The sequence below is a fragment of the Vigna unguiculata genome, chromosome 4 (genome assembly GCF_004118075.2).
Source record: "Vigna unguiculata cultivar IT97K-499-35 chromosome 4, ASM411807v1, whole genome shotgun sequence".
Taxonomy (NCBI): Eukaryota; Viridiplantae; Streptophyta; class Magnoliopsida; order Fabales; family Fabaceae; genus Vigna; species Vigna unguiculata.
This window is the reverse complement of record NC_040282.1, coordinates 14,555,096-14,569,681: the sequence shown is the minus strand read 5'-3', so window position 1 is coordinate 14,569,681 and position 14,586 is coordinate 14,555,096. Positions and strand designations below refer to the sequence as shown.

The 14,586-nt window shown below is 33.2% G+C and overlaps 2 protein-coding genes across 2 annotated transcripts; one reads left to right on the top strand and one right to left on the bottom strand.

The window, feature by feature from the left end:
* Positions 1-1,891: 1,891 nt before the first annotated feature.
* LOC114181932 (glyceraldehyde-3-phosphate dehydrogenase, cytosolic-like) lies at positions 1,892-5,242 on the bottom strand. The gene is made up of 11 exons (XM_028068611.1): positions 5,149-5,242; positions 4,837-4,937; positions 4,320-4,435; positions 4,113-4,212; positions 3,822-3,968; positions 3,666-3,726; positions 3,489-3,586; positions 2,975-3,117; positions 2,781-2,864; positions 2,548-2,637; positions 1,892-2,115 (listed from the first exon to the last, which is right to left on the bottom strand). The coding sequence occupies exons 1-11, from the start codon at positions 5,177-5,179 to the stop codon at positions 2,073-2,075; spliced, it is 1,014 nt and encodes a 337-aa protein (XP_027924412.1). The 5' UTR covers positions 5,180-5,242; the 3' UTR covers positions 1,892-2,072.
* A 2,212-nt stretch (positions 5,243-7,454) lies between these two features.
* LOC114180533 (probable H/ACA ribonucleoprotein complex subunit 1-like protein) lies at positions 7,455-7,838 on the top strand. The gene has a single exon (XM_028066845.1). The coding sequence runs from the start codon at positions 7,455-7,457 to the stop codon at positions 7,836-7,838; it is 384 nt and encodes a 127-aa protein (XP_027922646.1).
* Positions 7,839-14,586: the final 6,748 nt, after the last annotated feature.

Sequence of the window (14,586 nt, the reverse complement as noted above, 5' to 3'; positions counted from 1 at the left end):
GTGCTACACCATCGTGATGTGATGAATGCCAACAAGGTGGTTGCGCGATCTTGGTCAAAAAGAGACGCTAAACTCGTAGATGGTTGTGGTGATGAACGAACCTGAGTGGCTCATGATCTGTTATGAAGGGCAGGGAGGAACGAGATGTGGACGGTGCATCGTCGGCGTTGTTCTGGCTTTTGTAGTAAACGCAGGTGAGAAGTTTCATGGTGGCTGCCTAGGGTTTCTGTTTGTGTGGAAGAGGATAGGAGGCTGAAGATGATGAGGTGGCAGCATGTGATTGGTCTGATTTTATGAGTGGTATTAGGGGTGAAGATAGAAATATTAAGGGGTGTAGAATAGGGTTTTCAGTTGTTCATATGAGAAAGGTGGTGTATAATTAATATAAGAGGTGCAAAAGTGATTTTCCCGAAACTTGATGATTTTAGCTGAAGATATTTTGTAACTTCAATTAATTTATATTCACACTTTAAATAAGTTTAATCTTAACTTTAGTTGTATCAACAAACGTTAGAATATCCAAGCATAATTTATGCAACTAAAGAACTCTTTTTAAGTCATTTTTATGTCACAAATTCAATAAGTCTAACTATCACAAATCCTAATTAAGCCAATCTTTTAAGCACTAAAATTAATTAAAATTCCTATATTAAAGACCAAATGAGAGCATAAATATGCACTCATAAGTGAATCTAATAAATTTGATGGTTTGCATGTTGATGATTTATTTTATTTTGAGAATGGATTTGGGTTATTATGATGAATTTGTTTGGTGTATATGTTTGATTTAAGTTGAAAGATTGATTTCATGCTTGTGTGATTTTGTGTTGGTTTTTGTGATTGATCGAGAAGAATTTAGAATCTGAGCAATTTAGCAAATTAGCACAAGCTCAAATGTTTTAAAATTGTTTTAAACAAATGTACTACGGGAAGAATACTAATTTAACACTACTAGAAATTCTCACATTACATGGAATTTTTCTTGCAAATTTATTAAACAAAATTTGCAAGAAAAGGTTTTTTCTGCCATTTTTTCTAAGATTTTTAATTGGCAGGTAATTCCTTTGTGGGTAACTATTTCCTACAAAATTATAAAATTTGCAAGTATTTCCTAAAAAATTTGTTGCGAAAAGTATTTTATACGAAATATTTTACAAGAAAATTGGTAGCAATTAATTTCTTGCAATTTTTTTTTCATAACAAAATTTGTAAGTATTTCCTACAAAAAAAATTTCAAAACAAAATTGGTAGAAAATATGAGTTTTTTTAGTAGTGTAATCAATTGAATAGGTCTAAGTTCCATTAGAATCAGAAAGTACCTCTGTTGTAATCGGATACAACGTTAACCGATGGCAAACTAGCACTGAGCGCCAACTTTGTTGTACAAGTCTAAGAGCATTTTAGCTCCAAGCCATTGAGCACCAGTTTGTACTGTTGAGCGCCAGTTTGTACCGTTGAGTGCAAGTTTCTACCGATGAGCGCTAGTTTATTCCATTGAGCGCCATAGTTTGTGAATGGTTTGCCGTTGAGCATTGGCCAGGTGGTGTTGAGCGTTGGTGGCCACAGTAGGAATGGGAGCATTTTAGCTCCAAGGCATTGTGTGGTGCCATGCTTTGGAGAAGTTATAGGTTTAGAGGCACATCTGGAGGATGAGGATCCATCCATTACTTAGGTTAGTGGAAAGTCTCGTGGTGTTGTATAAAGGAGTTAGTCTTGGTTTAAGCCTTCTTGGTTTTAGTTGTTTTATATAAACGTTATAATTTTATAGGTCATCTTTTGTAGGACTATATTAATATATTTTATTCATTATTTGTTTTAAACATTAAAATGAAAAATTCTATTTTATTATATTTAACTTGCTAAAATTGGGATATTAGAAATTACAACTATTATTGGAAACAATATAGACAACAATCACTTGAACTTTTGTTACATTAATATTCCAAACACTACTACATATGATAGAAAAATCATTCGAATGATAAACCAAACTCCTCGTAGCTCGTTGATATCATCAAGCATTTTATTTAATGCTGCAAAAGGTTGAGGTTTGAACTAAGTTCCTTGTATCATTACACTGAGGCCATGTGTCGAATCAAGTCAACCACACGTGTGCTAAAAAAAATAAAAAAAAACAAAAAATTTAGATGGAAATTATGACATAATAAAAATATTATCCTTATGAATTGTATTAAATAATGCAGACTTGACTAGATCATTGCAAAGATATGATTATTGAAGCTACAATAGCAGGAAAAAAAAATGAACCAACTTTACAGTAGTTCTTATTTAAACAACAGTAAGATTGGTTAAGAAGTAGATTTCAAGACTAATATAACACCACAAAACAGGTTTGTAAGATGAGGTTTGTACCCAAATATATATTATAAATTCACCATATCTTTAGTAAATGTGAGACTTTCGGTAAGGTTATTCCATCAAAAGGCTAAATTGTTTTATATATTTTAGTGTGGTTTGAACCATGCAACCTATAAATTTTGAAAGAAAAAAAAATTAACAGTTTCAAGGCATAAAATTGTGTTTTACCTGTAGCCCCATTCATTATCATACCAAGAGACAAGTTTCACAAAGTTGTTGTTCAATGAAATTCCAGCCTTTGCATCAAAAATGCTTGACCTGCCACCATAAAGATCACAACATGGTAAGATTCATTACACAAAACCTTAAACATAAGTCACAAACAGTCAGTTGTCAATCCTTGATCCTCAATTCTTCTTACTAAGCTAAAACCCAACACTTGACCATGTTAGATGCATCACCTGCTATCACCAATGAAATCAGTAGACACAACATCATCCTCTGTGTAACCAAGGATTCCCTTCATACTTCCTTCAGATGCTTCCCTATGAAGAAAAATGCATACATGCGATGAGGACTTATTGAATGTGTTGCATTTGAAAATATAAACAAAAACACAATTCTTTCAAAGCTAGAAAATTTGGTTTATTCTCACTTCACAGCAGCTTTAATCTCATCATAACTAGCCCCTTTCTCAAGCCTAACAGTGAGGTCAACCACTGAAACATCTACAGTTGGAACTCTGAAAGCCATTCCTGTCAACTTGTTGTTAAGGGCTGGTAGCACCTTCGCAACAGCCTGAAAAATTCCAAAAGGGACATTGTTATTTCCAAGAATAATTGTTTCGAACACAAAAAGTAATATACATATATAGGTTAAGAAACTAAGAGGAATATATTTTATAGTAGAAATAATTCTTAGGAATTCAAGGTGAATTTGAAAGTTTTACATTGGATAAAAATGAGTAATATAAGCAATATATAAGTGGAAGGACTCATAAACCTATTCTCTAAAGATTTTAGTTCAAATGTAGTATCTCAATCTTTTGTATGAGTTCGTTCACGACTTATTAGTCTCAAATCTCCATGTGTCTTTCCTTGCAAGAGAAAACTAAGAATAGCATATAAAAATATAATAAGATAATATTTCTTGCATTGTATGTTAGATACCTTAGCAGCTCCAGTACTGCTAGGAATAATGTTGCAGGAAGCAGCTCTACCACCTCTCCAATCCTTCATTGATGGTCCATCAACAGTCTTTTGAGTTGCTATGTAATGCAGAAAGACAAGTTGGTTGAATAATGAATCATATGAAACCCAAAACAATGCAAAATAATATACACTTACCAGTAATGGAATGAACAGTGCTCATGAGACCCTCAACAATTCCAAATTTTTCATTAATAACCTGGATATATTTGGACATTGTCACTTAATTTGGATTTTGTTTGTGTGTATAATGAGAATCTTTGTTTGCATCTTCAAATGATTACAATGAGTTACCTTTGCAAGTGGAGCAAGACAGTTGGTGGTACAACTAGCATTAGAAACAACAGTAATATCAGACTTGTATTCTTTTTCATTGACTCCAACAACAAACATTGGAGCATCCTTGCTTGGTGCAGAAATAATAACCTTCTTTGCACCTCCCTAATATCAAAGCAAATGATCAAACAATTAGTCAAACAAGAATTAAAATGTAACTTAGTCTTATAAAATTAGCTTGTAATTATATACTATAAATATGTTTTATTTTTAAGATATTTATTTTTACTAGACAAAATGTTTGCTAACCTTCAAGTGGGCAGATGCCTTATCTTTATCAGTAAAAACTCCAGTGGATTCAACAACATAATCAGCTCCAGCCTGACCCCATGGAATTTCCTCTGGATTCCTAATTAATGAAATAAAAAAAAATCAAATTGGTTCATTGTGTAATATATTAGTGAAATTGAATCCACATTTTATCTAATATACTTAATTAAAAAAATTAACCTATACCTAAAACCATACACAGAAACCGCACTACTACCAAAGAGAAGAGTTTTATCATCCTTGCTCTTAACGTCACAGTTCTTGAATTGTCCATGAACAGTATCATATTTGAACATGTAAGTCTGCAAGAAAGAACTTCAAATTACTAATGGAGCCCATTAATGTTTTATCACTAGAAAAAAAAGGCCATTAGTACAAAAATCAAATTTGAAATAAGACAAACTTTCTTCATTAAAATTATCAAACCAAACAAATTAGTAATTATTAATTGAATGTGTTTTATGTTTTCTTTACATACATTGATTTAATGCATTTCTCGTGATTTTGTATTTTTATTTTGGATATTTTTATATATGATAATAGAAAATTGATAAATTCTAAAATGTTAGTCTAGCTAAGATGAGAAAAATCATAATAATATTTAAATATAATTTTTATTAAAAGAAATGTACAAATAATTAGAGTATGAAAAATTAAACATTAATAGACAAACAAATTTAGAAGTAATAAGAAGTCCATTCACCATATAATCAATTGAGATGAAAGGATCATTAACGGCAACAAGCTCAACATCGTCTCTTTGCATTGCCACCCTAGCAACCAAACGACCAATTCTTCCAAATCCTTCATCATCAAAGCCAAGTGAACAACATTAATTACATATAATTAACTATTACCAAGGTAAAAAAAAAAAATCAATAGAATTTTCTTTGCTTTTAATGTTGTCAAAAGATGAAGTGCACATCCTTTATTAATGATTAAAAAATTCCTATATTGAGATTTGACATAAAATTTCAAAAAAGTTGTAAAATGAAAAGTAGTGTTATTGGAGTACCATTGATGCCAATCTTGACCTTTTGAGCCATGATCTCTCTTCTAGTTTAGCTAACACAAAAAGTTGAAAAGAGTGTAATAGAACACAATGAATGTGTATTGAGAATAAACTGACAATGCAAAATCATGTTCATAGCTCTCTATATATACACATAATCTAATGGTCATTATTATGTGTAGCGAAATAGGTGTAAGTTGTGTGTGTGATGCACCACAAAAATCCGTTTCTTTCGAAAGAAAGTTTCAAGAACTTACATAGTTAATCATAAAATCCATAGGATAACAAAAACTTTCATTTGGAATCGGTAAAGGTTAACTTTTCTATAAAAATTAAAGACTAAAAATAAAAAAGGTTAAAAAGATAAATTTAACATTAAATTTATAGTGTATACTATTTTCAATTTAAATATACAATAATTCTTGAATAAAAGTATTAATTCAAGAAAAAACATAATGTATTTGAAACCATGTGATAAAAATATTTTATTTATTTTAATTTTGTTATCAAAATTTCTGATCTCTATGTAATTTATCACGTGTTTACTCTTTCACTCTCCCTTGTAGTGTATTAGAGAAAAATAATTTGTAAAATATTAAATAGTTAAAATTAATATTATTTATATAATTTTAATAAATGATAAAATAGTTAAAATTCATAATATATATATATATATATATATATATATATATCTAATATCTTAATTACAATTAGTTTTTATAAATTAACTAATAATTTTTATTTTACTTTGTAATTTTATTTTAAAAACGAAGACTTAAATTATAAATTAGAATACTTAAAATATAAATTAAATGTCTCTTTTTGACACATATACAATAATATTTGCTCGTTCTTATTTTTCTAACCTTGCCTATTTTCTCACTGATCCATTTGTTTCTTCAATATTATAAAATAGGATAGTGTTATTCACCTTTTTCCGTTCCTATAGGTTAATTTCTTTAGAAAATTTGAAAATATTTTCTATTTTGACTTTTAAAAAATTTTGTGCACTTAAGTTCCTTCTATTATTTGTTCAAATATTATATATATATATATATATATATATATAATTAAATGAAATTATTACAGGTAATAATATGTCACAACTATTTCAGATCTATTAGGTTATTTGACATCATCGTTGATTGTTGACCGTTGTAACCAGAAATTAGTTTCAGGCTTTGTTTATGTTAGAAACAAAGCAAGCTAACAGCATATAAATACTTGATTTAGTTTCATGTATTTTTTCAGATACACACATGAATATTCAATAAAAAAAGATTACCTTCTCTCTACAAATTCACATCTTTCCCGTGCTATTTTCTTTCTTCCTTCATTATTCCAGTTTGTATGAAAGTTGATGCGTGTCCTACAAATAAAAAAGAATTTAGTAAGTGAGTGAGAAATGGAGGAACGTGGCTATCAAAGGGAGACGAAGAGAAGCCAAGTCATTAGCTTTACGATGGTGGAGCAGAGAAGAAGCGGAGAAAGGAGAAAGAAGAAGAACGTTGAGTTAGGTGGAGTGGCGTGCACGTGTGTGGTCCAGAGTGAGGGAAAAAGCTTTTCCCAATAGTAGGCATTTAAGTCTAGGCTTTTTTTAAGGCCCAACAGACTAGTATCAAGAGCAAGGTTCAAGAAGTGGAATCTTGGAGTATTGTTGCGTGTTCTACTCATGGCTGGTGGAGGTTTGATACCGGAAGCTTACCCATATTTGATGGAAAGGGTTATGATGATTGGTGTGTGAAGATGGAGGCATTCTTGGCTTTCAAGAAATAGATGAGATCGTGAAGGTGGGTTTCAAAGAACTACCCAAGAATGCTGATGAAACGGCCAAGAAAACATACAAGGAGATGAAGAAGTTGGACTACAAGGCTCGTGTATTGCTGCATCAATGTGTTGCTGCCCTATCTTTCAGAAAATCTCAAAAGTTGTTACAGCAAAAGAGGTTTGGGAGATCTTCAAAATGGGTATGGAAATTCTGGGAAAACACAAGAAGGTGAAACTGCAATCTTTAAGGAGGCAGTATGAACTCCTCTCTATGACAAAAAAGGAGATAGTGGCAGAATATTTTGGCAGATTGCAAGTGATCACCAATGCCATGAGAGCGTGTGATGAGAACATAGAAGACAACAATTGTAGAGAAGGTTTTGAGGACTCTAACCCCACGGTTTGACCACATTGTGGTTGCCATAGAAGGAATCAAAGGATCTTGATGTTATGAAATAGCAAAACTCCCTTGAAGCACATGAACAAAGTGAATGAAAGGAAGAATGGTGAGAAGGTGACTGAACAGGCTCTTGCAAGCCAAGATGGGTGACAGAGGAAGAGGTCGAAGTGGCTGGAGAGGCAGAGGTAGAGGAAGGTTCAGAGGAAGATCTGGAAACAGAAATGGTGGCAGAAATAGTGAATCAGTGGCCCAAGAAAATTCTAGAAATAATGGGTCTGAAGGCAGAGGAGGAAATCAGAACAGAGGTAGAGGAAGAAGTGATAGGAGGCCATATGATAAAAGAAAATATAATGTTATAACTATAACAAATATGGGCATTATTCTTATGAAATGTTGGCATGAGGATACATCAAAGAATGGGCAGAAAGGAGAGGAAGCAAATCTAGTGCCAAAGGAAGAAGATGGGTCTGATTCAACCAAGTTTTGCTTATGGCAACAACAACCAGTAAAGAAGAGGAAAACATGACTTGGTACTTGGATACAGGGTGCTCTAATCACATGACTGGGAACAAAGATTGGCTGATTGATCTTAACCCGTGTGTGAAAAACAATGTGAAGTTTACAGATAACAACTTTATTGTGGCAGAAGGAATTGGGAAGGTGATGATTACACAAAAGGATGGCAAGGTGGCCTATATGAGTGATGTTTTGTACGTCCTAAGCATGAAAAATAATTTACTCAGCCTAGGACAACTACTGGAGAAAGGATTTACTATGAATATGCAGCAGAAAGTCATTGAGATATTTGACTCTCAACATAGACTTGTGATCAAGGCACCTTTGTCTAAAAATAGGACCTTTAAAGTGAACCTGGACACCATTAAAATTCAGTGCCTATCAGCTACTAGTGTGGAGGAAGAGAGTTGGCTATGGCACAATACATACGACCACTTGAATTTCAAGAGCTTGAATCAACTCAGCAGTAAGCATATGGTGAGTGGACTACCACAAATTCAACAACCAACCAAAATCTGTGAAGGTTGTGTGATTGGGAAACAACCTAGAAAGGTTTTTAAAACCTCTGCACCAAAACGAGTTAAGAAGGTATTGAAGGTTGTGCACTCATATGTGTGTGGTCCCCTGGACACACCATCACTTGGAGGAGATAGATATTTCCTCGCCTTTGTAGATGAGTTCTCAAGGAAGATATGGGTGTATTTGCTAAAAGAGAAAGGAGATGTATTTTCTGTGTTTGAAAAATTATGTGCACGAGTGGAGAGACAAGCTGAGAAGAGTTTAAAAATCCTTAGGATAGATGGTGGAGGAGAATACAAGTCCAAGGATTTTCGCAAGTTTTGTGAAGGGAAAGGGATAGTGCATGAGGTGACTGCACCTTACACACCACAACATAATGGGTTGGCCGAAAAGAGAAATAGGATGTTGGTGGACATGACAAGATGCATGCTGAAAGGGAAAAATTTTGCCACATAGTTATTGGGGAGAGGCAATAACCATTGTTGCCTATATCCTCAATAGGTGCCCTACAAAAGGTTGAAAACAATGACACCAGAGGAAGCTTGGTCGGGTGCCAAACCACACGTGCAACACTTGAAGATTTTTGGCTCAATATGTCACAAACATACTCCAAATGAAAGGAGGAAGAAGCCAGATGATAAAAGTGAGCCTTTGATTTTGATTGGATACCATCCAATAGTTGCATACAAGTTGTATGATCCAAAAAAGAATTTGGTGGTGATTAGCAGAGATGTGGTGGTAAATGAGGAAGCCAATTGGGATTGGAAGAATAAGGATGATGTGGTAACACATGTTCCATGTGTCTTGGAAGATAAAACTGAAATTACTTATGTTGTTCCAGACAATAGAAGAACCTAAAGAACAAGGTTCCCCTATACTAGACTTGCTGGCCATGAAGTTTATGGTGATGGTGTAATTATAGGTGGTGGTGATTTGGTTCATTAAGCATTAATGGCTGACACATAACCTATCACATGGAGAGAAGCTTTCAAAATAAGGGAATGGAAGAATGCTATGAAAGAAGAGCTAGAAGCAATTAAGAAGAACTGGACATGGGAGCTGGTTGATCTGCCACATGATAAAATGCCCATTGATGTGAAGTGGGTTTTCAAGCTGAAATTGAAGCTAGACGGGTCTGTGGCTAAACATAAGGCCAGGCTGGTTGCAAAAGGTTTTTTGCAGCAATAAGGAATTGATTATACATAGGTGTTTTCCCCTATAGTGAGGATGGAAACTATGAGGTTGGTCATAGCAGTTGCTAGTTCAAAAGGCTGGAAAATGAGTCAAATGGATGTGAAGTCAGCCTTTCTCAATGGCCCATTGGAAGAGGAGGTGTACATTATACAGCCACCCGGATTTGAGAAGGAGGGGAGAAAACACCTCGTATATAGACTGAGAAAGGCTTTGTATGGGCTTAAATGAGCTCCTAGAGCTTAGAACAAATTAATTGATGTAGTGTTGGCCAAGTTAGGATTTGTGAAATGCATAGTTGAGTTTGGAGTGTATGTGAAGAGGACAAGTCATTCAAACACACTCATTGTATGCTTGTATGTTGATGACCTGATCATTACAAGGAGTGTGGAAGAATAAATTGAAGAGTTTAAAGGGAGAATGGAGATAGAGTTTAAAATGAAAAACCTAGGAACACTAACCTACTTTCTCGGGCTAGAGTTTGTCCACACACATAAGGGAGTGTTCCTACATCAGAAGAAATATGCGCAAGAGATTTTAAAGATTTAAGATGGAAGGATGCAATGAGATTGCAGTTCCAATGCTGCCTGGACTAAAGCTAACAGAAGAAAAGGAAGCTGAAGTTGTGGATGGGACTTTGTACAAGTAGATTGTTGGCTCACTAAGATTTCTTTGTAATAGTAGGCCAAATGTAAGCTTTGGAGTGGGCTTGATAAGCAGGTTCATGCATTACCCAAGAACACCCCATATGGCTGCTACTAAGCATATATTGAGGTACTTAAAAGGTAATACAGATTGGGGAATGTTCTTCCTAAAGGCAGATGAGCAAAATGAAGTTGTGTTAGAAGCATTTTTTGACTCAGACTGGTGTGGAGACAAAGTGGAGAGAATGAGTACCTATGGGTACCTATTCAGATACTTAGATGCACCAATTTCTTGGTGCTCTAAGAAACAAAAGGCCGTGGCTCTATCATCGTGTGAAGCAGAATACGTAGTTGCTTCAAAAGCAGCTTGTCAGAGTTTGTGGCTCGAGGTAGTTTTGGAGGAGCTAAAATTGGACTACAGGACACCAGTTCAGCTCAACATTGATAACAATTCAGCAATCAACCTGTCAAAAAATCCTACTCTACATGAGAGAAGTAAACATATTGACATGAAGCTCCATTTCCTTCGTGATCAAGTGAGCAGCGGAAAGCTAACCCTACTTTACTGTCATACAGAAGAGCAAACAACTGATGTCTTCACCAAGCCACTGAAGCAAGCTACGTTCGACAAGCTCAGAAAACAAATTGGGATGTCAAGCCTAGAATTTTTGGATAGAAGGGGGGATGTTGACAGTTGTAACTAAAAATTAGTTTCAGGCTTTGTTTCTGTTAGAAACAAAGCAAGCTAACAGCATATAAATACTTGCTTCAGTTTCATGTATTTTTTCAGATACACGCATGCATATTCAATAAAAAAAGATTAACTTCTCTCTGCATGTTCACATCTTTCCCTTGATATTTTCTTTTTTCCTTCATTATTCCAGTTTGTATGAAAGCTAATGTGTGTCCTGCAAATAAAAAAAGAATTTAGTGAGTGAGTGAGAAACGGGGGAACGTGGCTATCAAAGGAAGACGAAGAGAAGCCAAGTCATTAGCTTGACGGTGGTGGAGTAGAAAAGAAGCGGAGAAAGGAGAAAGAAGAAGAACGTTGAGTTAGGTGGAGTGGCGTGCAAGTGTGTGGTACAGAGTGAGGGAAAAAGCTTTTCCCAATAGTGGGCATTTGAGTCTAGGTTTTTTTAAGGCCCAACACTGATAATCCGAAAAATCAAATATTTCTAGCTTTTTTAACATCTTGGCAATTTTAAATCTTTATTACTTTCTACGTAGAGAACATAATTCTTGTTCATCATATCTAAGATTGAGATGTTATTCTTGTTGAATTAAATAATAATAATAATAATTTAAATAATTTAAAAAAAGTAAAATAAATATTTAAATTATATTAATTTTTCATGTTTGAATCATTTTTTCACTGCTAAGAAATCGTATTTTTCAAAAAATATTAATGGTGACTCCTTTACGTTTAAATATTCTTTAAATATTCTTTGAGTAAGCTCTCCTTTTTTCCTCTTCATTAAACGCTTCTTTGTGTAAGTTAGACTCCATTCTTCTCTTCTTTTCCATTCCTGTTGTTCGGTTTTAGTTTTGGGCCATCTTATAGGCTCATTTTTACTCCTATGTTCGTGCTCTGTAGCTGAGTTCGTTCGTGGAGCTGAGGTGTCTCTACTATCGTGTCTAAAAACCCCCTCAAGTTTAGCTGGACAAAAAGGTAAGGGAAGCTAGGTTTTCTGTTTTTTTGAAGTATGTTGCTTGTTTTCACTTCTGTTTATGCATAAAATGATTGGAAAATGCTTGTGCTCATGTGAGACTAAACTATGATGTTTTATGGGACTGTTTCTGGCTTTGCATGCGTGGAATAGTAGCGAGAACTGATATCCCCATCCAAGCGAGCTCGTCTCGCCTAGGCGAGGCGAGGGTAGTAGAAGCTCACCCTGGTGTTCTACTTGAGCTCTCGATTTGAGCGATGAACCATCTCGTTCAGGTGAGAGGGTCTCGCCTAAGTGAGAAATCGTGGAAAAACATGTGTATTTCTGTTGGACCGTAGCTTAGGCGAGAATTCGCAGAGTGCTCATTTTGCCACTGTTGCAGGTCTTACTTAGGCGAGAACGCCTAGCTTAAGCGAGACAATCGTTATCGCTTGGGCGAAGGCTCCTAGTCTAAGAGAGAATGGAGCATGTTTGGTTTTTATTTCTTTGATTTGTCTATGATTGGTTGTATATCTTGAAAATGCATGAAGTATGAGGCTATGTCTGGCGTATGAGCTTGTGTGAACTGGAATTGATGAACTAGGTATGAATTAAATCATGAATCTTGAGTGATTGGTTGTATATTGGCATGAGATTGGTATACATAATAGTTCTATGATGGGTTGGTGAGACATGATTGTGGTATGGTTTAGGACGTAATTCCATGAATCTCTCGACGAGATCTCATGGTGGTGCGTCATGGTCAGGACGTAATTCCATGACCTTTTTTAGTGGGAGCTCATGGTGGTGCCTCATGGTTAGGACGTAATTCCACGAAGATTTCGTGGTGGTGCCTCATTATATAATTTAGTAAGGATTCAAGTAAGGATTGCATCCTAAAACTTTATAGAGTCAATGAGTCTCACGTAGAGCGTACTGACTCAAGTGGTGAGAGTAGCAGGAGGTCCTAGTCTTTGGCAGGATAATGGCCTTAGATGTTTGAAGGCTAACCTTGTGAGTGGTAGGGTGAAACTCATTGGCAATTGCTCTACAGAGCAGTAGAGGCCACCACAAGTGTAAGCATCCAATGAATCTGATTGATTATATGTATCCGGATAATCAAGTCTTAGAGTCTTAAATTGTCTGTTATCACATGTTTGGTTGATTTATGTATTTTTGACTTTTAAATTGTATGCAATTGTATGATAAAACCTTTTTCACTCTAACTTACCCTTTCTGTTTTGTTGTGTGTATTTTTTGTGGTTTTCTCATTTTGCGATGATCATCAATTTATTGATGTGAGCAAATGTGAGAACTCCTCGTGGTCATCAGGGTGATGGAAACTCCGTTGCATAACTTATCTTGGGTTGGATTCCCTTGCTCCAAGTTTTCTTTTAAGCCATTGTGGCCTATGTATTATCTTGCTCCTTGAGCATGTATTTTGGATACCGTTGAACTTTTATCTCGTTTTGTTAATGGCATCGTGGTGTGCCTTATTTTCTTTCCTAGTAACCTTTGGATAATTGTAAGGAGTGACACCTATACTCCATTGACTTGCTTTCTATATTATTCTTCATGATGTTTCTTTTAATTAAGTTTATTTATTAAATAGAACGTTACAAAAATCAGTTTTCATAATATTAAATAGAAATCAATATCACATTCATACTAATTCTATAAATTAGTATTTAAATGAGCACTACAATCATAATATTTACTCCATGTTGATCTTCTCTAGCTACAATAAAAAATTAAATTGTAGTATGTTTTAATAATGGTATTTTCAATAAAAAATTTCATCCTTTAGACATACACATAAGATCACCTAATTCAAAATTTAAGGGTTTTTGGTGTTGTTCTTTTGTTATTATTTGTTCAAAATATACTAATTTTGACGTATATATTAAAATATTTTAAAAGAATTTGAATATATCAAACGAATATATTTAAAAGAACATATCTATTACATCTATTACATATTAAGAAAAGAAGATACCACCAAAATTACTACATTATCCATCTTCTTTTATTGACACGTGTCATAAAAAATAGTTTTTTTTTGTCATTTTAAAACTCTGATACAAAAGGACCTGGGTTCAAATCCTACAAAAGTCGTTTTATTTTTACTTTTTCATTTATTTATGATTTTAACTATAATATTAATTCTAAGTAATATTATTATTTGTAATACTTTTATAAATATTAATATTAGAATTTTTATAAATCTTATTTATAGTGACAATAGTAAAATTATAACCACTATTATATATTATTAATATTAGTATTATTAATATTATTAGTAGTAAAGTTATTATTGTTATTACTAATATTAATATGTAATATATTAATTTTCTTATTATATATTATTGATATGAGAAAAAAGGTATTAGAAATATTATTATTATTATTATCATTATTATTATTATCATTAATAAGAATTATAATTATTATATTATTATTAAAATTACTATCATATCTAATTTAAAAAATTGACATTTCAAAAATATTATATTATTAACCCCATAATTATTATTATTAATATTATTTTTATTATCCATAATATTTATTATTATTATTATTATTATAAATATAATTATTTTTGTTATTATTATTATCATTATTATTATATATTATAACTATTTTATTTTAATATTATTATTATTATTATTAATTATCACTATTATTAATAATAATAGTTATTATTATTATCGTTAATAAGTATTATAACTAATAACTATAATTATTATATTATTATTAT